At 43.3% G+C, this 25228-nt stretch overlaps 1 protein-coding gene across 7 annotated transcripts in view; it reads right to left on the reverse strand.

Moving 5' to 3' along the window:
* The window catches only part of LOC105198042 (nascent polypeptide-associated complex subunit alpha, muscle-specific form), a 123103-nt gene that overhangs the window by 82462 nt on the left and 15413 nt on the right, over window positions 1-25228 (reverse strand). Inside the window, exon 1 of one of the 7 annotated variants that reach the window (XM_011164682.3) lies at window positions 14764-18195. The exons of the other annotated variants lie outside the window; for them this stretch is intronic. Coding sequence (XP_011162984.1) covers window positions 14764-14818 — 55 coding nt within the window. The 5' untranslated portion in view covers window positions 14819-18195. Of the gene's footprint in view, window positions 1-14763; window positions 18196-25228 lie in introns of those variants that run through there. 7 annotated transcript variants of the gene reach the window in all.

Genomic DNA, 25228 nt, shown 5'->3' on the forward strand with positions numbered 1-25228 from the left:
CCACCTTGGCTCAACCTCTCGGAGGCTCTTCGTTCAGAAAAGGGTTTCATCGGAGTTCACCGGCTCGTCTGGGCAGTCACTCGTAGGCAACGCGAGCCAGCCATGTATCTACGCCCTGTACTCCGCCACATTTCGTCGTGCGTATACACGCGTGCGCGTGCGTACGCGTATGCGTTCGACCTTGCGCTCGTACACGCGTCAAACGCAATTCAGACCAAATCCATTTGCGTGAACTGTTATGGAAACGCATACACGCTTCGCGATATCGCGATGACGATGGTTTCCGCCGCGAAACGTGATGTTACGGCGTCGAGTGTTTGCGTATATGCAGCGAACGTACGAGAGATACGATTTACGTTGATTTGGATTTAACGAGATATAATATACCATTCGGGAAAACGATTCGTCGCTTAACGGGAAGGCTCGCCGGTGTAGCAAGCATCGACATTCTCCAATTGAGAATGTCGTTGTAAATTACGTTTGTAAAAAGTACTTTGGGGGAACAGGAAACTTTTATAAGTGGAGTCTTTCAGCATCTCTTTCAATTGGAAAATGTCAATGCTTGCAACACCGGTGATGCCCTATTTATTATCATTATAAATAAAAAACGCATGTCTGCTTACGCGTGGTAGCAATCGAAATGTGGCAATAATTGTGAAAATATGAAGACTTTTACTCAAAAGCTTGAGAAACAACAGCAATCACGTGATAGAACGTTGCGTAAAGCGAGCCTGTCGATCGCAGATAAAGACAACTCAGTTTACACGGAACTGCTTTAGACCACAAAAAAAAAAAAAAGTATTGTACCATACACCGTTGGCCATTATGTCGGTATCATATACGCGATCATAAAGGTCACCACGTTATTTTAGCCTTCTGCCGCCTAACCTTTATGATCGATATCAGTGATCTCATTAAACGTTAACAATAAAATGTCGTGATACCGTGACCTATTAGCATATTACCACCACGTCGATATTAACTCCGCGCTGATGGCAATCAATCCGTCTTTCTCGCACGTTCGATCCTATCGTTGGCTGCGAGATAGCGCAGCGCTAAAACGATCGTTAATGCGCCCCCTCCTTCTTCACTTGTATCCCAAGAGAATTTTATTATTTAACTTTATAGAGTTCGTAATACTATTTAATTAAATAATCCGATGCATTCGTTTCGTCGGTTCTGACTCGTCGACGACACCGGCGCGGCGGCTCGCATTAATCTGCCCGCCGATATAATAAAGTCTTTTTGTCGCAAGACCGGTATCCGAAATGACAAAAGTGCAAGAGGTTGCCCCGTAAGGTAACGCCGTGTACGACCTTTTTTCTCGTTCACGCGTCGCCGAGCACGAGATCAAAGGTCGGTGGACAGATCGAGGAATCCACTTATCGTCGGAAAATGTATTGACGTGCATACAACACACGCACCGCGCCGCGCCACGCCACGTCACGCCACGCCACTTTCTAGAAGAAAATTATTCTCGTTCTGTCCGTAATAAAGTTCGCGGGGGTCGTCTGAATCGCCGCGGAGAGAAGGGCAACGGATTCACGTGGCCGTAAATGACGTACTCCCGCGACAAACCGCAAAAACGCGATACTCTGTTGCGAGGTCGACCAATTCGAGTCGCTATAACTCAAACCGATAAAAAATCAAATGAGCCGCGCGCGACTCGGCGTAATGTAATTTAGATAATGACGTGATACACCGCGCCACATCAATCTAATCGGTAATAATCGGCTGTCACCTCTTCGGAAATCCATTACCGCGCTGCGTCGATGATTTAGTCCGGATCATTACAAAAGCCGGTATCTGGTTGCACCACGACTTGTCTCGAACGATACTGCCGGCAGCCTGGCTGATAGAAATTTGTCAAGCGTGTACGTCGCGCATATAAATTCAGAAGTTACACGCGACGTAAGTTATTTCTCACAGATTGACCTGCTGGCAAACGCGAGAAGTAGATCGATATTTATCGCAAATAAACTGGGGTGAGAGACTCGACGCAATAATTTTATCGCAATAATTTTATCGTTGTCGCGCCCGATTGTATAAAACTAAATCAGCGAAAAATTCGATCTCATTGATTGTCGTCGAAATAAATAAGGAAATGACGTAAGCGCCCTGAAATACTATCCGGGGAAGTTCGTATTTTATAACGTTGCTAATAAAATTATCGGATATCTCCGCGCTGTTAAACTGTCACGAGGTTCGTTAAGAATGTACGTTCGACTGTTGCGCAGCTAATAATCCTCTTTGAAGAAATATTCTGGCCTCGCGCGCGCAGACATGGTCTGCTAATTCCCGCGAGTTAACCGGTACGGGTTCGCGGTACGCGCACTTAACAGTATTTCAGAATCATAAACTCGAGCGATAAGCACGGCCGTGCGTTTAGGCTCTCCTTATACGCCCGAAGAATCTGTCCTTCACGGTTCATGTGCGTTCCTGCGTAAAGACCTATCACTTTTGCTGCACACTGCTAAATTGTGATTTGAGAGGCGCGAAGTTTTTCATGGAACCGTCGATGCTATTACAGGCCGAACCAAGAAAGTTCTTCACTATTTACATCTATTTGTAAACTGACTTGTTTTTTTAATATTCGTAAGTACGTAGCACATAAAATATCGAAGTAATTAGATTTGGTGTATTACTTAATGAAAATATTATATTTTCCTTGCATCCCGTAACGATCTTCCGCCTTTACTTTCGAAACAACGCTTAATTCTTCCGTCACTTATTTTACTATAATAGCGCGAGTTATTGCTACATTGTTGCGAAGTGTGTTAAGGTTTTCTAGGGTTACACGCATACGACGCGCCACGAAGGGCCATCCCCGCGAAGACGGTTGGACACGGTCGTAAAGCCACGACCACGGGCACCATACGTAGACAATCTCCGGGTTAAGTTGTCACCGTGGCCGCGGTATCGCCTCGTAAGAGGCGAGGAGGGTCGGCGAGGGAGCATTAAGCGTGGAATCATCCTGAAATACGGCCAGATAAAAACAGCAGGCTACGACCTGCGGGACGTGCCTGTAGTCAGGTCGGGTTACGCATCGACTTTACAAACGACTGACCTCCGGCCCGTGTCCACTCGAATCGAAAGAGGACAACGATGCTGCACGAAAGAAAACTAGCGGCCCGTGAGAAGATGTGCTTCAATCTACAGATAAAACAAAATTCTTTTCGAAAGAAAAAGAGAAAGAAACGTTGATCTTCGACTGTGACTTTAAGAATGAAATCGACGAGCTCACGTGTAATGCACTGCATTGATAACGCGTGAAACTCTATCTTTTGAATATCTTTGAGTATTTTGTTTCAATATCGTTTAATTTAATTCTATTGTTTTTTGTTTATGAAAGAAATGAGAAGAGTACATGAATGAAATAATATAAGAATATAATTTACGTATCCTGTGATTATTTTTCTTTTTTTTTAGCTAAGATAATTCGATGCAGCGAATATAACAGCCAACAGTTCTAGATAATATCGGGATTTGCATGAATTTTTCGATTCGATCTGCATCCGCTCCATTTCCGCGAGTATTTAAGGTCACGGCCCGTTCGCCGACGGAATAACGCTCAGCGGGTACGCTCGCTCGCGTATCGAGGATGGACGAAATGAGTGTGTAAATGTCGCATATTTCACGCCAATGGAAACCGCACGGATCATTACGGACGATCGCGATGGGATGAGGAAACTCTCTGCTGCGGTCGAGACCATGCGCGAGTACATGTACCTAGGTAAACCGTGATACGAGTGAGAGAAAAACGAAAACTGAGAAGGAGAGTTGATGCAAGGCTCTCTGACATTGTAAGGTAACACCGAGGCTACCTAAAATCCGAAAGTTTTGTTCGCAATCGAGAGGGGAATGCAAAACGTACGTGTTATTTAATTTCGATCCAAGTCAATGACGAAAATTCAATAAAAAGTTGGAGTTATACAAAATAATTAATATCAGAAGATAAATCTTTCGAAAAAGAACTTCAATGAAGATACGGCTTTTTATTGAGAGGATTCTCATTCTCAAACATTTACCGCGCAAGAACACCGTTATCTCCGATTCTGAGTAGACAAAGAAAAGTAAGGAGATGAAAAAGAAGAGAAGAAGCGGTAAACGTAATAACGTTGGGAATAATAACAAGAAGTCAGAGAGCGTTATGTTTACGTTCGCCGAATCGTAGCGCCCAGCTGAGAAAAAGACCAAGAGAGAAAAAGAGAGAGAGCAAGAGAAAGAGAGAGAGATATTGGGGGCCTGAAAATGTATGCCTTTTACGATATCGTTCTTCGTCATAAATGTCACGTATCTTTGGCTAAAGAGAAACCGAGGCACTCCTCGTGCCTTTATTAACGACGTGACTTGGCCGACTTCCGGATTCCCTGGACCAAGGGAACTCTGACTCTTCGATACCTCGGAAACAAAAGATATCGTTCTGGTGTGGGTGCAGAGGAGGCAGAGAAGGCGGCGCGCGTTTGTTTCCCTCGAAAACAATTACGTCGCTAAAAGGGACGGCCGAAGGCTCCTCGTCCCGAGAGAGGCGGAGAACTCATTCCGGACCGGTTTCAGAAAAGCGTTCGAAAGCGAATCGTTCTCGGGTAGACTTTATTTATCGGGAGTGGCTACGGGAAATTGTGACATTAAATCCCGATGAAGGAGCGGAGAAGATGGCCAAGATACATAAGTAAAAAAATACAACGAAGGATATACGATGTAAACAAATGACAAACATGATTGCAGAACTCAGCAGAACCTGAGCAGGACACTCATTAACCGGTTTGTCACGATGTTTGAATTTCATTGAATTATTGACAGTGTTTATTAATGCAAATTGTTAAATAATAAAGATCGCCAGTCACATTCAAGACGTGAAAAAAAAAAATTTTTTAATGATTTTTAAAGGAATAAACGACACGAAGCAGATATTATAGGATTCCCCTCTTTCCTTTTTTCCTCGTTTTCGATTTCATTTTTCACGCAACGGCAATAACTACGCAGCTAAGTAGAGCCTTCATCAGTACCGGCGCGACTTCATTCTCGTTATGTTGCGGCGCGCGAGTGAGCAGCTTTCACCATGCGGGTACGAAAATAGTCCGGCGAAGCGAGGACACGCCGTCCTCCGGTAAGAAGCTCCGGGCGTCTCGGAGGGCTCGGTGTCTCCCGATTAAGAGCGAGCTTGCGTTCCAAGGTGCTCGTAACGCCGCTCTAAGAGCCCGTACCTGTCCACGGCCGGGTAATACCTGAAAACATGTCTCTATCACGAAGGAGAATCTCCCTCGTCCGGTAACGCCTTCGCATAAAACCGACGTTTTATCCCGTCTCCGGCGGCCGCGACGTGTTTACGGCGTTTCTATAGTCGACGGCGCAATAACGAGAGGGGCACCGGGAGGACAGGGCGAAAGGGGGGAGGTGGGTGTTCCACGGGTGTGCGGTAGAATATTTTCGCGGGGTGGCGTCTTAAATTAAGAGACAGCCGGGCGTAAGGTGGTACCGACGAGAGAGCCCAGGCTTTTTCTGCCCTTTTCCGGTTTCTCATTGGAGGTCGCACGAAGGCACAAATATGAATTTTGCGACGTCTCCGGGACACGACCAGTCTTAAGTGTCGTCCTCCTCTCTCCATCTTACACGAAGGAATGCTTCTTCCCTCTTCCCCTGATCCTCTACATTTCTGTTCTGTTTCGCTTTTGCCTTTCGCGCCGCGCTGCTTATAATTCTCCTGTGTCCACTCGATCGCATTTCGATCAAGTCCGTCGACTGAGCAATTTCTTCAACAAGAATTTTAATCTAATATAAGTTAATAGTACATGACTGTGAAATATGACAATAATGTGAAATATGCAACAATGAACACTTATAATAATAAAGAAGGCATGATTCTCACAGCAATAATCAATTAAATTTCATCGATTTCGCTGATTGGCAATTGCTGTCAAGACTTTTTTAATTCAAGAAATTTAAATGTGCAGAGCAATCGTTTAAATAATTTATTCTCTTTGCTCTTATTGTATCTCGAATACTTTAAATATTATATTGAATAATGCACTCAATAATTGTAATGATCCTAAATACCTAATCTGATGATAATAAAAATTGTATCTAAAATAAGATTATCTCTTTAGTACTGTAATATAAAAAATATTAATTCGAAAGATGCCTATAAAGATTAATAGACTCATCAATTTAATTGGTGATACTTCGACTTCAGTTAATTCGCGTAAGCTAGAGATTGTAAAAATTCACACAAAAATTATTATTAAGCACCAATCTGTCTACCTCTACAGACAGATATTGACTCTCTCATCTTTATGTTCAATTGAAAAGATCAATGCCGAGAGCCAAACACATGATTAAACTTGACGCGAACGAACTTAAGAATGCACTCGCGACGCGTAGCGAATTGTAATCTGCGCCAGATTATCTGGTTGCAATCACTGGCGAAGAAGGACGATGGACTTTGTATTCCATCGACGTTTCGTCTGGTCGTCATACCGACACGCCACCAACGATACGATGCCAGAGGCTTCGTAGTTGGTAGGCAGACATGCCAACACGGTGTCTGAATATATGCTCAAAGCCGCGAAACCATCGATCGACATCGTCGTGGCACGACACAAACATACACTGGCAAAACCTTTGGCTCAATCATATTTTCCACATGACTCGGTTTAAGCAGATCAAACCGTGTGTCATCAAAAAATCACAAGAGCCGGGATTGTTAATCAATATGTCAGAAATTAAAGTAAAGTTTTAAGTTAATCTAGATTAGTTTTATAATAAAATTAATTTTTTAGCTTATAAGGTATTATTGAATTTTAATTACAAACTGAAATTATTTCTTATAATTATAATTGATAAAATAATATTTGATTTTTAATTGAGATTCATCCTCTTATTCTCTCAAAAATCAAAAGTATAATTGCTGTGTCATCCATGATGATATAAGAGATCAGGATCTGAATCAATAAACTAAAATTATTTCGCCAATGACTCGACAGGGTCAAAGATCGGAAGAGTTCGAGGGAATTCCGCTCATTCTTATTCGAATTATTTTTATGATCAACGACAATCTCATCGGATAATTCGCGCAAATAAGATTTACTGCCGCGATTCGAACGTTACTCACACTCGTGGAGATCAACGACGACAGTGAATCGCAAAAGATGTTATCCGCACGAGAGATCTCCCTGTCTCTCATTTGCATTTTCATAGATACGCGGAATGTATCAGCAACATGTGGAAGCGAAGTGGCCGTAGGAACTACTTAATCGAAAACACATTCTCATATATTTTACAAATTTTAGGTACTTCAATTCAAATGTTCTAAATTTTCTTTTAATTATTTTTCTAGAAAAAGTCGTTCGATAGACTTTGATTGATAAGACAACTTCTTATGTCACATACTTTTCGCGTCATTAACATTTGAAATAAATTTAAATTTAATTATACGTCGCGGAAATTATTTTATATTTCACTGAGAATAGCGAAAAACGCCCGCTGCAAAAATCTTTTTTTATTATCAAATTTATAATTAAAATCATCTTACAACATTTTAATATTAATTCGTCCAAACCATTAGAAAACAAATTCAATTTAAAATAAATTGTAAAATATACTTAAAAGAACTCGCACGAAAATCTCTATCGGACCAAACGGAAGCTCGCGCAGTAGCTCTCTATCTTAATGGTAATCGAAACCTTGCAACAACGCGGCAACCGAGACGATTCAGCATAGACTATTACTTCACACATAACTTGTTTTCGAGGCACCTGTTTTCACAGGTCACCTGAACAAATGATACCATCTTTAGGCGTAAAGGTGGAATCACCGAGGCTATCTTTATTCGAGTTATCAGGGTCAGTACTTCAGAATCGCTTGGAATAATATCGCATTTAATCTTAACTCACGAGCATTCCTGTTGCTAATTACAGTTATCTTTATAATTACTTTTACTTTATTTATCTCGCGAAATTAACCAAAGAAAAACGTCTGTTATTTTTAGCTTACTTATCGTAAATTTTCTTACTCAAATAGAACGCCTGCCATCGTTTATCTAAGGAACAACTGGTTTACAAGTTTCGAAACTTCTTCTTAATAAAAATGTATAAGTGCAATAAAATTATATAAAAATAACATCTCACTATATCGCGTGGACGTTAAAGGTTGCTATCAAAGAACATCGACGAACGTACGTCGCAAAGTGAAAATGGCATTTCCATACATAATGCAGCATTATTATAACCGTCATACGCGTCAAGGAAGTGTACGCAAATAAACAACGGTGTTGGTTAAATAAATAAACGTTACACTTAATAGAAAGGGCTAGACTTCCTTAATCGTCATCGTCCTGACGTCGCAACGTCGACCTACATATATTTTTACAGCCAGGCGAATAATGCCCGCGGATTGTTTATTGTGCTCCAGGCTCCTCTCATCCGTACGTCCCTTTCCCCGCGATAGATTCCTTGCCACTCCGTTGTGGAGAGCCGTGACCATCTGTCATTTGTCGGTTGAAATTTTTCGAAGCGTCCGGCCTGGTCTGAATGGAGGAGAACTCGTCTTCTACTCGATGGCTCGTTATCGACAGTAAACCCGCCACTCGTCCTCACTCGTCCTGGCGCGTTAATAATAATGTCAGGTAGACACCGCTCTCTCTCTCTTCCGATTCACGAGTGTGCCGAAGTGTTTCCCGAAAGATAAACGCGTGCCGTGAGCGCAATCGGCCGGCGCTCCGGCATTCAATAATTCGCACGGGCAATTAAGCGACGTGACTCGCGCGATTTCCGATATGAAAACGTCATGACGCGATTAAGGACTCCCCCTGTCACCTGTTGGAACGACAGGGTGCCTGAGGACTCGTTGGCGCGCGCGTGTCGCTGCAACGGAGGAGGAAGAGGAGGAGGAGGAGGAGGAGGAGGAGAATGAGAATGAGCAGTGGAGGAGGAGGGAAAAGAGGTGTGGATCACGTCCATTTACTTTCGAGAAGGCGATTTGGAGGTCGACCGATCAAACGAAAGAAGATCGCAACAGATTCATTTGAATTCTGTCGAAATTACTACTGACTTAAAATATGCGAAAGTGTACTTTTAATAAAATGTAATTTGTTGATTAACATACCCTCGACTATCACTTTTAAAAGCAGATAAATATAAAGAAAATCAATATTTTCAATTAATAATTTGATAATAAAACATCGCTTCTTAAAAAACGCGTCTGCTTCAATAAAATCGTTATTTGATACAACTACCAGCAGTTGTATTAGCATGTATATACATATGCTAATATAACTGCTGGTAGTTGCGACCAACACTAAGTACCATTCCACTTTTTTCTACTTCGGTTTTGTGGCAATTGCAAATTGCAGTTCACTGTTTATCAAATCGATACCTCGTACGCACCTGTCGGTAAATGACGGCGTAATGATCTCACCATTGCGGTCAATTCGACCGAGATGGTCGATCAAACGAGAGCATCATTCCGAGGCGCGATTCTGCGGTGCCGCCGAAAAAAAGAAATCGAATCAAAGGACAAGAGCGAATCCAGGTGGACGAGGGTAACCAGGGAGGGAGAGAGCGAGCCCCGGGGTTCTCGGGTATTATCTACGCGGTTCGGGCTTCTCGCGCGGCCGAGAAGGGAAGGAGAGAGGCCCTTCGTGTTCGCGGCCGCGAAATAACGTCAGTGGTTTGTGGTTTTTCATACGTGCAAGAAGTCACAATGGTTTATCCCAGAGTGATCCCTCTACCAAACGCCTCTTCCTCTTTCTTTCTCTTCTTTCCTCCTCTCATCACACCTCACACACTGTTTTTCTCTCTCCCTCTCTCAAAAAGAGCTTCGTGGACGGAGCCGGTGGAAGAAAAGCAAGAAGAAGACGAGCAAGAAGAAGAAGAAGAGGTAGCTTTTGTTCCCACCTCGAGCGAGCTCGACACAGTCTGCCACTTTTTCACGTTTCCCCTTCGCCCGCCTCGCCCTTTCTATGCCTTTCTCTTTGTTTCACCTTCTTCCCCTCTCATCTCTCCCTTTCACCACTTCCTCGTCTCTCTCTCTCTCTCTCTCTCTACGTATATCTTCACGACTGATGCCCTTTGTCTCGAGGAAACGCGATTAGAAACCCTCGCAGTGCAATTTTGAGGCGGGGTTCCCGCTTCCGTCATAATGACGCGTTTATTAGTCCCTTGAACGGCGAGGGATGATTTTACCGAATTCTTTGCTGCCGTTTTCTTTGTCATCTTCCGATTTTATTGTCTCAATCTTAGAAATACGCTGGTTTTATTTTACTTGAAATGAAAGACATCTGTTATTTGATCTCGTCGTGATGTCGTGTAATATTGTCGAACGACAATAATTTAATAATCAATATTAACCGATTCAATATAAAAGTAGGTACATCAATTTAGATATTTCTACATTTCAATACTATTCATAAAAATGTTCAATAGAATTTTCATCAATTTCAGGAAAAGATAAATAATATGTGACAAAACGCTAAAAGATATGATTATATCTTTTTATATTAACACATATTGCGCTCTTTCTATGTAAGAATATGCGTGTGCACAATTATTAAGTATGTTGTAATTACAATTATACTACATTCACTTTAATGCCATAACATTGAATCTAGCTGTATCAAAAATTAAATACGTGACGCATTTTAATGAATCGAAGACAGGCAGCTCATTCTCCTTAGAGGCTTTATTAGCTGTCGGAAACAATGAAAAGTAAAAAGAACCGGCAACCACGGGCAGGATATACCGGGAGCGAGTCCCGATGAAGCGAGTCGGCAGCGAGGAAAGAGGATCCCGACAGTGGGAGACAGAGGTCGATGCTTTGTGGTCCATAAATAAGTTACTTGCAACGACACGGGGTACCAGTCACCGGCGCGAGCGTAATCGCGTTTGTATTTTGAGCGACAGCCAATATTTAACTTCGCCAATGACAATCCGTACCGACGACGAGTAGGACGTGCCGAAAGGACTACCGGAGGATTGGTAAGTCGTGCGTTCCTCGGCGGAAGGCAAAGGTCGAGACTAAAACCGTGTAAGCGCGTGATTCCTCCGACCGTTCAACGCATCGACAAGGAAGACCTTACATGGCGCCTTCAAGATAAACCGGAGACGGTCGGCGAGAGCTGCGATTCCTGGAAACTTCCCGGCCGGGAAGACCTGGACGACGATAAGTCACGAAAGTGACGAGGCTATGCTTCGACAGCGCGGCGCGCAATACGGTCCAGATTCCAGGAACATTGCGCTCCCTTCGTTCTGTCTTGAACTTTTCATAGATTCCTTCGAACTTAAAAGAATCGCAAATCGAGAGGAACGATATGTCGCGGGAAAAAGGGGCGGAAAGAACTAATTCTACTCGTTAGAAGATAATAACGGTGATTGTTAGTTGAGGTAATCGAAATATAAACGGCGATAACAAGGATACGATTACTCAACTTAATGATGATAATATCGTTATAATTGAAGAGTCGCGAGAGTGCACATCAATACATAATTGTTATCATGATTTATAACTTTCTCCATGCGGCTCCTATATGTCGCGGTTTCGACAAACCAACTTTACAAGCGAATGCTTCACGAGAGTCACGAGTCTTGGGTAATCGCTGAGAAAATTCAACCACGAGGATTAAGAAACCGAGGACATTTACATTATCGTCCACGCATATATTCATGCGCAAGTATTCACTTGATTAAACGATTATCATCTTATTAATAGATGGATTGTCGATAGGTTCTCTTTTTTGCATTTCATAAAATTGAGATAAGGCGTATGAAACACAGATGTGCGGAACGCGCACCGCATACAAGTGACAAATGTAATTACTCGTTATAAAAAGAAATACATAAAGATGAGAAATAATTTTAGCTACAAGAGGAAAAATGTACAAATTGAATCAAGCGGATTATGATTAGAATAATTAGTGAATAACATTACTTAAGTAACAAAGAAATAAATTATCGACTATTGATTATAATGTAAGAAAAAATATTCAAATCTCTTCATTTCCACTGTGGGATTAATTCCGAGAATATGAAAGCGAAACGCTCGACGGTTAAGAAAATTTTTCTGGAGTAATAATTACGGCTTTCGCTAATCGTAGATCCCGAAAATGGATTTCTGCGGCGACGCTAGATGATTCGTTTTGGCGACGCGAAACAATGTCTGCTTCCTGGTGACTACGAAAGAACGGTAATCGCATTAGCGGTCACGACCGGAGTGGCGCGTCCGCAAAGCGTCTTTCGCCATTACCTCGACTTTATACCGTAACAAATCCGTTCCGCGGGATCGGTTCTGTCACCAAATCACACCGGTTGTATGCTACGCTACTCCGAACCGTGGGTCCGAACAACCGGCTAAGAAATGCACGCGGCCGCGTGCAATCGCCCCGAGATAATTCGCGCGGCGCCAAAAAAAGCATATTAATATCCTGACTGGCAAAAAATAGCGTTTTAACCGAATGATTCGCGACGGATCACGCGCGTTTTCAAGAACACAAGTCCGAACTGTACGGGAGTTAATTATGCTCGATATTTTTTTTAACTGGCATTCCTGAGTGGTAAGTATCGAATCATGTATCGATTTCTCAACGTAAGCCACATTAAGTAGGAAATTGAGATACTGAAAATACGACGATATTCAGCCCCCGAGGTCTGAGACTCCAAAATCAATCGCTTTACAATTAGCGGCGACATATTCGCCAGCTCGATTCCCGAATAGGAAAAAAATCCGCGGGTTACCCCTTAATTAGAAGACACCGACGAATAATGCGAGGCGATTGGACGAGATAAAGCTGCTGGAAGTTGCGGGAGCTAAGTGGCCCCTATTCCGCTACCGACAGCTTCCAAGGGTTCCTAATTGTCAAGATCGAGCACCATAATTACACCCTCCGCGATTCGTTCTCGTGTCTCGGAGCTCGTCTCCCCGTTAACGGAACTGGACGAATTCTCTCCGCGTGGCAAAACGATGCCGAGAAATGGGCTCGAGCGCAGGTAGGCAACTGCAGTTCGGAAATTAAGAAGTCTGGCCTGATAAGGAACGATAAAAAACCACTTTCCGTAAAGAAACCTATGACCCTACTCGCGTGTTTCTGCTTACTACATTTACAAATACGCGAGGAATCCATTAAGGTTTAACTAGCAAGATACTATCATTTATGTTTTAATTGTAAGATGCTCTCTGAAAATGGAGCTAAAATTAAGTTTAAAACTAAAATGGCATTATTCAAAGATAAATCTGCTAAATAGAGAAAAATAGAGAAAAAGTATACAAATTTGTAAGCCTCACAAAAAAATAATAAATATTACAGTATCAACACAAAGCTCTGAGAAAATAAATAAGGATTGACAGAAAAGCAATGTGCAACAACTTTAATTTTAAATGCAATCGATATTTCCAAACTCCATTAATATGTATTTTTTGTTGATTTAAATCTAAAGTGTATATAAAACTTCACATCACTGGAATTTTGCGTGACTCGACGGTGGTAGAGTTATGTTGAGTGGTGCTTAAAATGAGTTTATTGACATATTAGAGATATCGCACGGCGGACAATTTCCGAGAAATTAAAAGCTCGACAAACATAACATACACCGCGGAACATTTATTGCTGTTTTTTTAACTGATTGTATCAGTTAGTTTCTGGAAATTCAGATATTCTTTCGATATCATACTTCCTTCTACACTTTTCACTTTACATGTAAAAATGTACTCTTAATATAGAAATAAATATGATCAAAGCGATAAAACGTTATATATACAGAGTTTCTCCGACTTGCTCTGATCTGTTAATGGTAAATTTCAGAAATCATTTCGAGAAGATTCTAATATACCAAAATGTCCAGACTGATAATAATAATTTTTAAACTAGAAGGGTTTAAAGTTAACGAATCAAACTAGCCAAAATTCGCGCGCTCAGGTATGGCACATCGTTCAGTAGTAAAAGTGATCTCAAATCATTCTTATTCTACATATTGATTTTGTGTACACCTTCACTGGGACACTTGTATATTTGTACTATGTAAATTATTAGATATGCGTCATAAAAATTCATTCAATTCGCGCAATCATTAGGCTAATTGTGTCTGATCATAAGTACAGGTGTGATTAGATTGTCAGGAATTTTAATATTGCTTTCCAATTATATAATTTATGAAACTTCCATGATACGCACTCGCGTTTTCCTATCCAGCCTCGTACTTATTTGTTTTTCGTCAGTCATTCGAGATATCGATGAAGTAATGGAGTATGAATTCCAAAGCTACCGCGTGACGCCTACTCGCGGCCAAGTGTTTCATAACTTTCCTCCTCAAACCACCACGGCGATTTGCGTTCTGTTACACTTTGACTCGTTATGATTTCGCCGACTACCGATGGAATTGATAACGCCTACGTTTGTACAAAGCGCATCAATCTCGTTTGCGCGCCAATCGATCTCGATCGCATCGCATCAGAACATTCCAAGTTTTATCTCAAATAACACTTGGAAAATGTTCAACAATAATGAACGCGAACGTCAACATATTGCTGATTCACTATGGAAATAGCTTTATCGGAAACAATTATGTTGTTACGATTTCCTTATTTGTATGCCATTAAACGTTTATTAAAATTTATGAATGTTAGATGGAACGATCGACGAAAAAAAATTAATGATGATAAATTGTAATTAACTGCAGGTGTATTCTCATTAAGGAATCGTCACACGATGCCGTTACGTCTATCGACGTTAGTTCACTCCGTGTTTTCCATTTGTTATCGCTCGAGTGTCCGACTTACCAGTATAACACCAGGCCGGCCAGACGACAGGGCTCTCGGTGTCCAGCTCCCTCATTCTCTCAGCGACCCGCGGACATCTCCACTCCGTTCTTCCCGACGTGGCGGTAAGAATGTCCAGTTTGGCTACCAGCGTCAACCTCCAACCGAGTGAAGAATCTCCGGTTCTGCCTGTCGAGAATCGCAGGAGAACCTCGTTCGACGATCTTCAGATATAACCACCTGTTGCTCCGCAACAGAGTTCTCAGTTTCAGGTAGGTTTGTGAAGGGATCTCGTTTCGTTGTTCGTTGTACGACTAAGGTTCGGGGACAGATCACTGCGAGAAAGCAGGTCGTCTTATTTGTATTCCACGTCGTACACGTGCAAATGAAGAATTCCGAGAGACAGATAAGCCTGTGGATGAGTCTTGGCCGTCACTGCGCTCCGGTTTCGTCGGCGATAAGGCACGAACGTCATCGACTTGCCCGGCCCTCGTTTCACTTCCTTTTTGTCACACTAACGTATTCTTTCGTTCGTCGCGTCGTTTTTCTACGACAGTAACGCACCGCCCGAGGTTTCGCTGTCGTGTAACACAGCGAGGGACACGCGTGTTACACGAAAAGGTATCTAGCACTCGACTCGAATCGCGCACTAAATGTCACGGAAATGTCAATGAGGTGCCGCCGACGTTTGACACCTTCACCGAATGTCCCCTTCCTAAGCGCACCTTGCCACTCGTCGGATAATAGCTGTCTTCAAGATCGCACGGATCACGTCGGATCACAATCGAGTCTTGAACTATCACCAGACGACTCTTTCTCTTACCCTTTTCACTCCGAGTGCAATCATTAGACTATTCATGAAAATACTAAAAATTGTTGGAACGGTACGACACCAGACTTTCAATCCATCAACTCGTTCTTAACAAGCTCAATCGCGACGAGCTTGTCATCTATCATCGCGACAAATTTCACCAACGTAAAATCTTACTTCCGATGGATCGAATCGAAATAGATTCACCAAATTTCTCGTATTTGAGTATTTCAACGAGTCACTTCGTTCGTCGCTTCCGACTGTCGGTGTCAAGAGAACGTGCGTTTCATCGGGATTATCACTCCCTTCACCTTCGCGGTGACCGCGAGTTCACTTTCTTCACCCTACTGTAGACCGGCGATCGACCGGCCACGATAATCGCAGAGTGTACTCTCGACCCGGTCGATCCTTGCTTTCAGTCCGGGAGGATCGTTGACGTACCGCGGGATGACACGACACTACAACACGGCACTGCTGCGTGAGGTGATGTCGAAGAGGATAGACGGATAGACAGAGACAGTAGGGGGAGAAAGAAAGAGAGGGACGGAGACAACACAGGTAGGGGGATAGATAGGGGGGAAAAAAGACGGCAGAAGAGATAGCTAGCGGGGAAAGGAAGAGAAAAAGAGAAAGAGGGAGGAGAGAGAAGAAAAAGAGAGGGGAAAAAGAAAAGAAGAGAGAGAAAGAGAGGGAAGAACCTAACCACCGGACACACTACTCTGCCTTAGTAGGCACACACACAAGTAAGCGGAGTGGCACTTAGGTTGGTGCACCTGCCGCGAGAGTCCGCGTCGTAATGGGAGCGGGGCAACGGGCGGCAGGTAGGCAGGCCCACCGCTCGTCAACGGAGAAGGGGAGTCAGTCACATGGCGAGTGCCTCGCGAAGGAGGTGGTAGCCCGAGTAGATGGTGGTGGATGAACGAAGGTGGTGATGCTGGCAGCGGCAACAGCAGCGCCGGTGGTGGCGGTGGTGGTGGTGGTTGTGGTGGTGGTGATGATGGTAGTGGTGGAACGCAGGAGTAGGAATCAACGGAGTCCTCGAGAAGAGAGCCGACTTGGCCGCTACCGGTGTAACCTGTCGCGACGATCAGTGTCGGCGCGGTGATTCCGCCCAGGAAAAATTCGAGATGATTTTCTCGCATCGCAGAACGATGGCGACGAGATGAGCATGGAAACGAGAGGAAGGGGTAGGATAAGAGTCTCAAAGAATTGCAAGATGCACAGCTCGATGATAATCGCTGAGGATAAAAGCGGCGTACGAAGAGACATTTATATTAAGACGATAAAGAAAATCCGCATTAAAAATGAAATATGAAAGATTCAACATAAACAATGGTTCAAGAAGATATACTCTTCCCTCAGTAAAACTAGGGATACAAAATAGATCAGACAGGAAATCGCGGCGGAAGAAGTTAACGATTTAGAATAAATGAAATGATCGATTAGAATAGAGAAATTATACGTGGATTATGCGATCCTAAGAAAGCACAATAGCGATCGAAGGCAAGAAAAGAAACAAACCATTACTTCCCATTGTTTTTTACGACGAGGAAACATTTAGCTAACATTATTATCGGAACAGTCGCGCACCGTCTTTCCCGCGTGCTTCGGCTACCGATTACGGTTAATCGGGATGCTCTCTGCCTGGATTCCATATTTGGATCCACTTACGAGACAGAACGGAAGAACAGCTATTGAATTCCAGACGCTTCCCGAGACCGCGTTGATAGAACTTGACGGTAGATTGTCCCACGAAGCTTCTTCTACGCACGTCGTTCAATGTCCAGCTATCAATGCTACGTCTTCCTTCGCGTCTGTGATCAGTCGAGACTCGTATAGCAGCCTAGATGGACACTACGTCAGGGTGAAACAAGACGCGAACATCTCGTTTGCTTGTATCCCATAGTTCTTCGGGAATCGCTCGTAAAACAATATCATCGGCCGGTTCTCAGATAGCACGATCCTATTTTCATAACAGACTCTGGCGTGTCTTTTCGTAATTAGTATTAAACCTGCACTTCGAAACGCAGGTAGAAAATAGTTCATTCATATATTTATGAATTATAATAATTTATATATTTTATATATAATTTCACGAAAATAAAGAGCCTAATATATCGTTTAAATAGCACTGCGATAAATCGTTGAATATATATTTTCTGTCTTGGTCTTTCCTATATTTAGTCTTTGCGTCATAAGCAATCTCACGAAAGCTTTGCAAATGCCTGCGTTAGCTAAGAGAACTTTGATTAAATTTTGCATTTGAGTTGTCCCAAGCACATTTCGCGAGATATCACCACGTCGTCCGCGCTCGTCTTCGTTTCTAGCAATTGACATACTATCTCGTAAAAACATTCATAAATTTCCCAAGACACTAATAGTCGGGTAAATAGCTCTAATAGAAATTCTCTCGCCATCCTGATTTTTATCGAAAATCAAGTCCTATTCATCCATCTAAGTTAACAATAATTACACAACGCCCCGGGAGAACCCTATATAACATCGTCGGAGCGAGGAACGCATTATCCCGGAGATTATTCTGGAAGCGTCGCCTTAGGTGTCCGGACATGTTCGGAATCCTGTGCCGCAGTGGGATACCTAACGCGCGCACAGCCGAGATGAGAGCTTGTTACGTTAACCATCATATTGTTTCGCGAGGGCGAGACGCTGCTGCGGCCGGCCGCGCGGCCGGCGAATACGTGGCGGCGGGCGCAACGAGTAGTAGTTCGCCCCGGCTTCGAAGGTGTACCATCAAGGACGATATATCGCGCCCGATATATATCACTCGGGAGAGAAAGAGCACTTCCACTTCTACACACGTCTGGTTTATTATACGTGCGTATATATCCGTATGTGCGCGCCGCCCGGAGGCTGCGCTCCGAGCTCCTCGTTTAGATATCCGCTCCGCGGAGAGATTATTCGAGAACGAACGACGAAGCGAACGCTCGTCGAAACGTCCCGATAGACGGTTGCATTATATTGGTATCCTATCTGGCGTCGATCGCCTGGCTTCCGCAGGTAGCGATTACCACCTCGGCCATTTTCTTTCCCGTACAACTATCGGCGATTAAACGGTCCGTCGACCTCCTCCGCATCTCGCCGCGCGCGCAACGGGATGTATTAATCGTTCGACTGGATCGATACGACTCGTCCTTGTATGCCGGCCTGGCGTCCATCAACCCACTCGTAGGAATTAATTAGTGCACGCTCTCTCGCGATGCCGTTCGGCCGATTAAAAATCTCGCGACTGACATAATGATATAGAGCGAGCAGCGCAAAAGTTGTAAATGGCGTAAATATATTCTGAAGTTAAATGCCTGGTTTCACATCGACATGTGACTTCAGCTTCTTGTAAAAGTGTTCGCGATACTCTTTATAATTTATATTTATAAAAATATATATACTTTTAGATTATAGAAATAAAAAATCATTATACTGCACGTATTTTCTCTTCGTTTCTGTCTATTTGCACGGTAAGAAGTAGGATGTTGCTTCTCAAATCGATCTAGTGAGCATCGAATAATAAATCCAAATATAGCAATATTATTCTCACGACTTGCCAGAGCAAATTAATACCGCGGAAACCCACGCTTGTTATTTAAATCAGTTTTCCCCGGTGAATGAACCACACGGGGAAATGCATCTTTGAAGGCGCCTCGTTTCGCATCGCATAAATCCCGGGGTACCGTATTCACCGCGCCTGTATCCCCGACGGAAAGCGTCCGTGTGAAAGCGTTTCTGAAACGGCGGAGTTTTCCCAATCGCTGACGCGGACCAGGTAAACGTGGGTTCCATTCGTGAGAGACGAAGTAACCGGTGGCGTTCATGAATATGTGTTCATTATTTATGAGCAACGCCTCTCGGCATCAACTGGACCGGCCTCTCTATCTACCGGTAGGCACCCGGGAGAGGAAGGCAACCGGATAACGTATTACGTCTTCATATTTTTTTCCCCTCGTGCACGCCCGGTAATTAAAGGTGCCCCGCCAAGGACCCCGATGATTTACCGGCGATGCTGCGCCGACCTGATAAGATGGGACCGGTTGATAACGAGAATCCTTTTGGTATATCGTGAGCCGGATCGAGTTCTAGTATAGACTGCATCGTCTCTTTATAATATTCCTATAACTTCTCGCTGCTGGCTACCGCCCGATCAAGTTTATCGCATGTCTCACGTGACATGCGTCTCATGTCACGCAAGAATTTTATATCGACAAAACAGCAGACTATATATTAAATTATAAATAACGTTACATGGTCTGATTCGTGACTAAATAAAATATCGCACACATGTGTATAAACGGTTTTCTGACACAGTACCGAGATCGTCGACGTTTCTAAACGAGTACTGTGATAAAAATAAAATCAGCCTGTCGCGCAACATCAAACTATAAATATGGTCGCTGCAGTAAATACGCGCCGATCATTATACTTTACTGCAATGGGCAAACGTGCAGAGTTAGTTTTGTATATCCAAGACGATTATTGACAGTCGCTAATAGAACAGTTACGCCTGGTCGATCGAAAAGCGTGGTGATCCCGAGCCAAGCATCCGCGGCATCACCAGCAGGCAGCGCCGAAGGATCTTGGATGTGGAAAAAAAACCGCAACTCGCGGTATTCCCCTTTCTCATTACGGTATGCTGGATCAAAAGTGCTCATATTTCATAGACTTGTTCTGGCGTGCGGCACGAGAACCCCGATGGCCTGGCCTCCGCGCGCGCGCGTGTACGAAGAAGTTACGGTCCCGTTGAGTGGAGAAATTTACGTTCGTCAGCAAAACGAGTACCGCGACGAACGGGGCGAACGACGATGACGATGGCGAAAGAGGTGGACGGCACTGGTGCCCGATGATGATTTCGACGATTTAATTGAAACGTCCGGCCGGCACTAAAATCTCCCCCTCTCCGGCTCATCTCTCTCGCGCGCGCTGTCTACCGCGCCTCTCTTCTGCCACTCCTTTCTGCACTCTCTCGCGATGATCACCGCGATCTCTCTCTCTCTCTCTCGAGGAGCATCATGCATTAGTGTTTTTCAAACCGAGCCATAATGTTGCGCTGGGGCATCGGTGAACCTGCTGATGCTGATGAGTCGATGCGAAATCGACGAATAGAGAGAAGAATGTTGCGCACTCATGTGCGTACGCGCCACGTGCGTGTGCGTTATCTTAAGGAAGATACGTTCGGAATTTTCAAAAAACCATAAAACCGAAGAGCGCTGTATTAGTCTAAAATAGAATAATAATAACGTAAATTGGGGATATGTAATTAGGAATATGTAAATTAGAACGTAAAAACGATCGTAAAAAAAAAAAAAAAACGGATTCGTCGCCTTAGAAATGCTTGACATCGATAGATACGGGAAACATCTTAAGAGGAAAGGTTTCGTCAATTCAACAAGTAACAGTATCTGTAATAAATATTTTTAGATAGAGCGACAACGTGATTTGTTACAGGTGCTGGTACTTGGTGAACCAACAAAATCTTTTCTCTAGGTGAACACGAGCGCTGACGCGCGACGAACGTTCTCTAATGAGCCGCGCGAATAAATAGCACGGGACACTGAGATAGACTTCGAAATTCACTTGCTGCCCCGGACCGATTTACTCGTCAACGTCCGTCGTCCGCGAGTCGTCTTCCCTCGAACGCAGCAAATCTCGGAGGCAACGAACCGTCGGAGCATCGATCGATATCTCCTCGAGCTACGTGCTCTCTTTATCATTCTCTCTCTCGCCTGTCCCGGTTTTTCGATCGTTAATTGAAAGGAACGGTATGAAATTTGCTATTTTCAACGATTCATCGTCCGCGATACGTCCGTCGTCCGTATAATTATCGATAATTCTAACTCATTTCGCGCAATTATTCGTAATCGCATAACTATCGGTACAGTATATCAGCAGGGCGTAATCATCCGCGTTAAAAGCTAGCTAGGGTATGACATTGGTTTTCACAATCTTGATATTTTTGATTCAAAGCTTCATGCATGAAGAGCTGTAATTAAAGCAATTAAAAGAAGAAAGAATTTCTATAAATAATTAAAATATTCCCTGTCAATTATAATATTAATGAAGAAAATGTATTGAAGTATTAAATGCTGCAATCTTGTTTACTTTGTTGCAAAATTAATTCATTCACTAAGCAAATTGATTTCATTATGTGCTAACAAAGAGAAGCGAGCCTCATATCTTTCATACGCGGGTCGCGTTTCAAAGCAACCGAGATTGCAGCAAGATTCAATAAACATTAATACAACGCATTAAAAATTATCAAATCGAAAACGTCGCGTACTTAATTCACGAGATACGCAGTAACGATATCTGACGTCGTGACTGCGATCGGTAAATTAAGATGAAAGAGACTCCCGAGTTTTTCGGATCGTCGAAAGGCCGTGTTCGCGCCGATTAATATCGTCGGCCGCCGCGATACGATAAACGAGATGATAAATACGAACACGCACGATTATACTGCGCGAGGTTACGCCGCGAGATACCGATGAATCAGCGATGGTAAAGGTCAGACGGATGAACGTGCACTTGAAAGGTCAAGGAAAGATGCAGGTGTCGAATGGAGGCGTCGACGAAAAAAAAAAAATTTATATAAGCGGAACGGTCAGTCATGCCAGCTCCAATCCAGCCGCTGTAAAAATACCGAGAACGATGATGAGCTCGTGCAAATATCTAATACTGCACAGCAAAATCTGCTCGGGATGACGTCCGCGGCGATAATTTTGACGAGCGGTATTTAAATTTCCATTGTATCATCCACCCGACGATTCCTTACGCGGCAAATATTGTGCCAAAATATTTCACCGTCTATCATCGCCCACGTCCATTGTACAAACTAAATAAAATTAATTTATGATAAATAATTCAGTCGGACTTTGACCAGGTGAAAGATTCTCCAAAATTCACAAGGCATACAGTGGCGATTTATCTACTTTTTTTTTACAATATATTCGCACAAGAATCGCGAGAGTTGACCCGATTCGAGCAGAGTAAAATAAACGTTAAGTAATAAATAAAATGTTGGAAAGTGTTATGATACGCTGCTATTTTACATTTTGAAATATGTCGCTATTACTCAACATCGTTTTTTCACCGTAACAGATGTAACAAAAAAGATGATCTACGCTGTCACGGCGACGAAACACAAATGTCGTCGGCTCTCGAAAATGCGAAATCCGCGATTTACAGCGCAATTTAGCATTAATATTCCACCGGACACTTCCGTGGGTCCACGTGACGCCAGCACGCTCTTCATTTTCGTTTATCGGCCGTGCGCCAACGCGCACGAAAATTTGGGACCTAAATTTAATCCAATAATTTATCCGGCAGAGAAACGAGAGAGCGTAGGTAGAAATGTATAAAATCTTCCGCTTTAGACCAGTAATTTATACGTTAATACAAAGAGCGGCACGTTCGTAGAAGCGTCAAATTCTCTTCTCTCAATGCTAGATCAACAATTTATATGCGTGTGACGTACGAAAAAAAAGTAGCTGTCGTAGCTAAAAACGTATGGTAACTAAATTACGTCGTAATATATGAGCTAATATTTTATCTGTGATTTTAGTTGAAAGAGTTTTGCTACCTGATACACGAATTTGTATATATAGCTACAGAAAAACATTTTCTCTACCCAAAATATACTCTGTAGCTAAAAGTTATTCTAGGTAACGACATTAATTAGTTACCAAATGTATTACCTACGTATCACTGACGTATCGATTAATTCCGATAACTATTTTTATGTTGCTATACGATGCGATTCTGATAAACATGCACGTTTTGCTACTTTACTAATGTATTAGGAAAAACAGTAAATCGTTTTGCTGTAGTTCATACATTTACGACAGCAAATACAGCCTTAGCAAACCGTGGTTAGCTAGACGACGGAAATTTAAAGGCGTATCTAGTAATCTTATTTATGCCACGAAATTCAGGAAGAAACACGATCCACGTGCACGCGATACTTGGGTGTTAAAAATGGAATTAGGTATTAATTCCAAAAAATGTAATAGTTTGGTTCGGATTATCTTGTAATCAAATGACACGTAAAACATTCGTCGAACATTCACTATAAAAATTCAAATGTCGAACGTACCAAAAATCCTTGAGGAAATCGATGATGCTTATCGCCGTGACGGAACTGCGGCACGCATAATTGCCAAGGAAAGAGCGCAGCGCACGGAGGGTGGTGAACGGGCGAGAGGGCGAGAGGAAGGGGGCACGCACGGTGCACAAAGTGCAATTTCATAATTTTTGCCTCGTAAAATCCGAGCAATGAGCGACGTAAAAATGAATAACTGGAGGAGCATTCACCCGCGGAACGAACAAGTCGGTGGAACACCTCTCGCTACCTCCCTCCCCCCCTGGTCTTCGGACCCCTCGGTCGCCACGTCTCTCTCGCTCGCACCGGGAGGTAGCCGGGCCGTCGGTGGTGGTTGCCCTGTTCCGCGGCCCCCACTGGCAAAGACCGAACGATTTTTATCTTCCGGGTAGAGAGAATAGATTATCTTTATTTACGAGCAATCTGCGGTATGAGCAAATTGTTTGGGAACGAGTGAGGGCCGCTTATTTAAAAGCCGTAAACTATTCAATACGCGGACGAACTGAAATCCTCGGAGCAGCGAAAGTGTGAGAATGCGTACGTGCGTCACGGAGGAACCTCCCGATAATTTCACTCGCAGCGGGATAAATGTCCCAAGGACGATACATTTTCAAAGGTGCAATTTTTTCTACTTGTTTAAAAAAAAAACGTGACAATGAGAACACTGCTGTGACAAATATTTATAATCCACGATAACGCTCGTAGTAGAAAATGTACCAATCGCGTGGCAGATGCTTCGACGAAAATATTTCAACGAGAAGCTTTCCAGGCTTCTAGACGCCGATAAGCGAACACCCAATCTCCAAAGTAACGTTTTCGAAACAGACACGTACATTTTACGCTTGAAAACGTTGGTCAAGTGCGTCTTACCGCTCTGGCATTAACGGAGCACGTAGACCAGATCGGAGTTCGCGTCGAGTAGATGAGCCTCTCTCGCGAGCTTTGCTAAAGTAAGCTCGTCGAATGTGCAGCTCGAAAAAAGATATAAACGGACCAGAAGTGAAGTCAGATAGATAAGTGCAGTACGAGTTCGAACAGTGCACAGATTTCGATCTTTCGCCGACACATGCGTTATCGCGCATATCGCATGACTCTGAATGTCGTAGGAAGCTAACAATAACAGCGTACGTAACGGTAAGCGATTTTACGGAAACTTAGAGACATTTCGCATAGTAGGTGAAGATTCTTGCTACCGTAATATTTCCTCTTTTTACTGTGCTAAAATAATATCGAATCCAACAGACAGGTCGCAATCTTAATACCTCGAGGACGAGCGTATCGCACATGCCTGAGAACGCCACAGCTCTTTGGGTCAATCGGTGAAGCAATATTTTATCGTCTGTATTCTCAAATGTCATAAGACAAGCTGTTGTCGAAAAAGAAGCATGGTTGAGTTTTGATTCGAGTTGGTGTAAGTTCTAGAAATGAAATACAATTAAGGAAACCAGAAAGAGGCGTAACGCCGTAAAATGCGGGACGTGCGAAATGCTACATATCGACACTCGCGAACTGCACCCAGGATTAATAATGCCGGCGTGCCGGTCGTCGGAGGGCAAGGGAGAAAGGGAAGT

Source organism: Solenopsis invicta, chromosome 9 (genome assembly GCF_016802725.1).
Source record: "Solenopsis invicta isolate M01_SB chromosome 9, UNIL_Sinv_3.0, whole genome shotgun sequence".
Classification (NCBI taxonomy): Eukaryota; Metazoa; Arthropoda; class Insecta; order Hymenoptera; family Formicidae; genus Solenopsis; species Solenopsis invicta.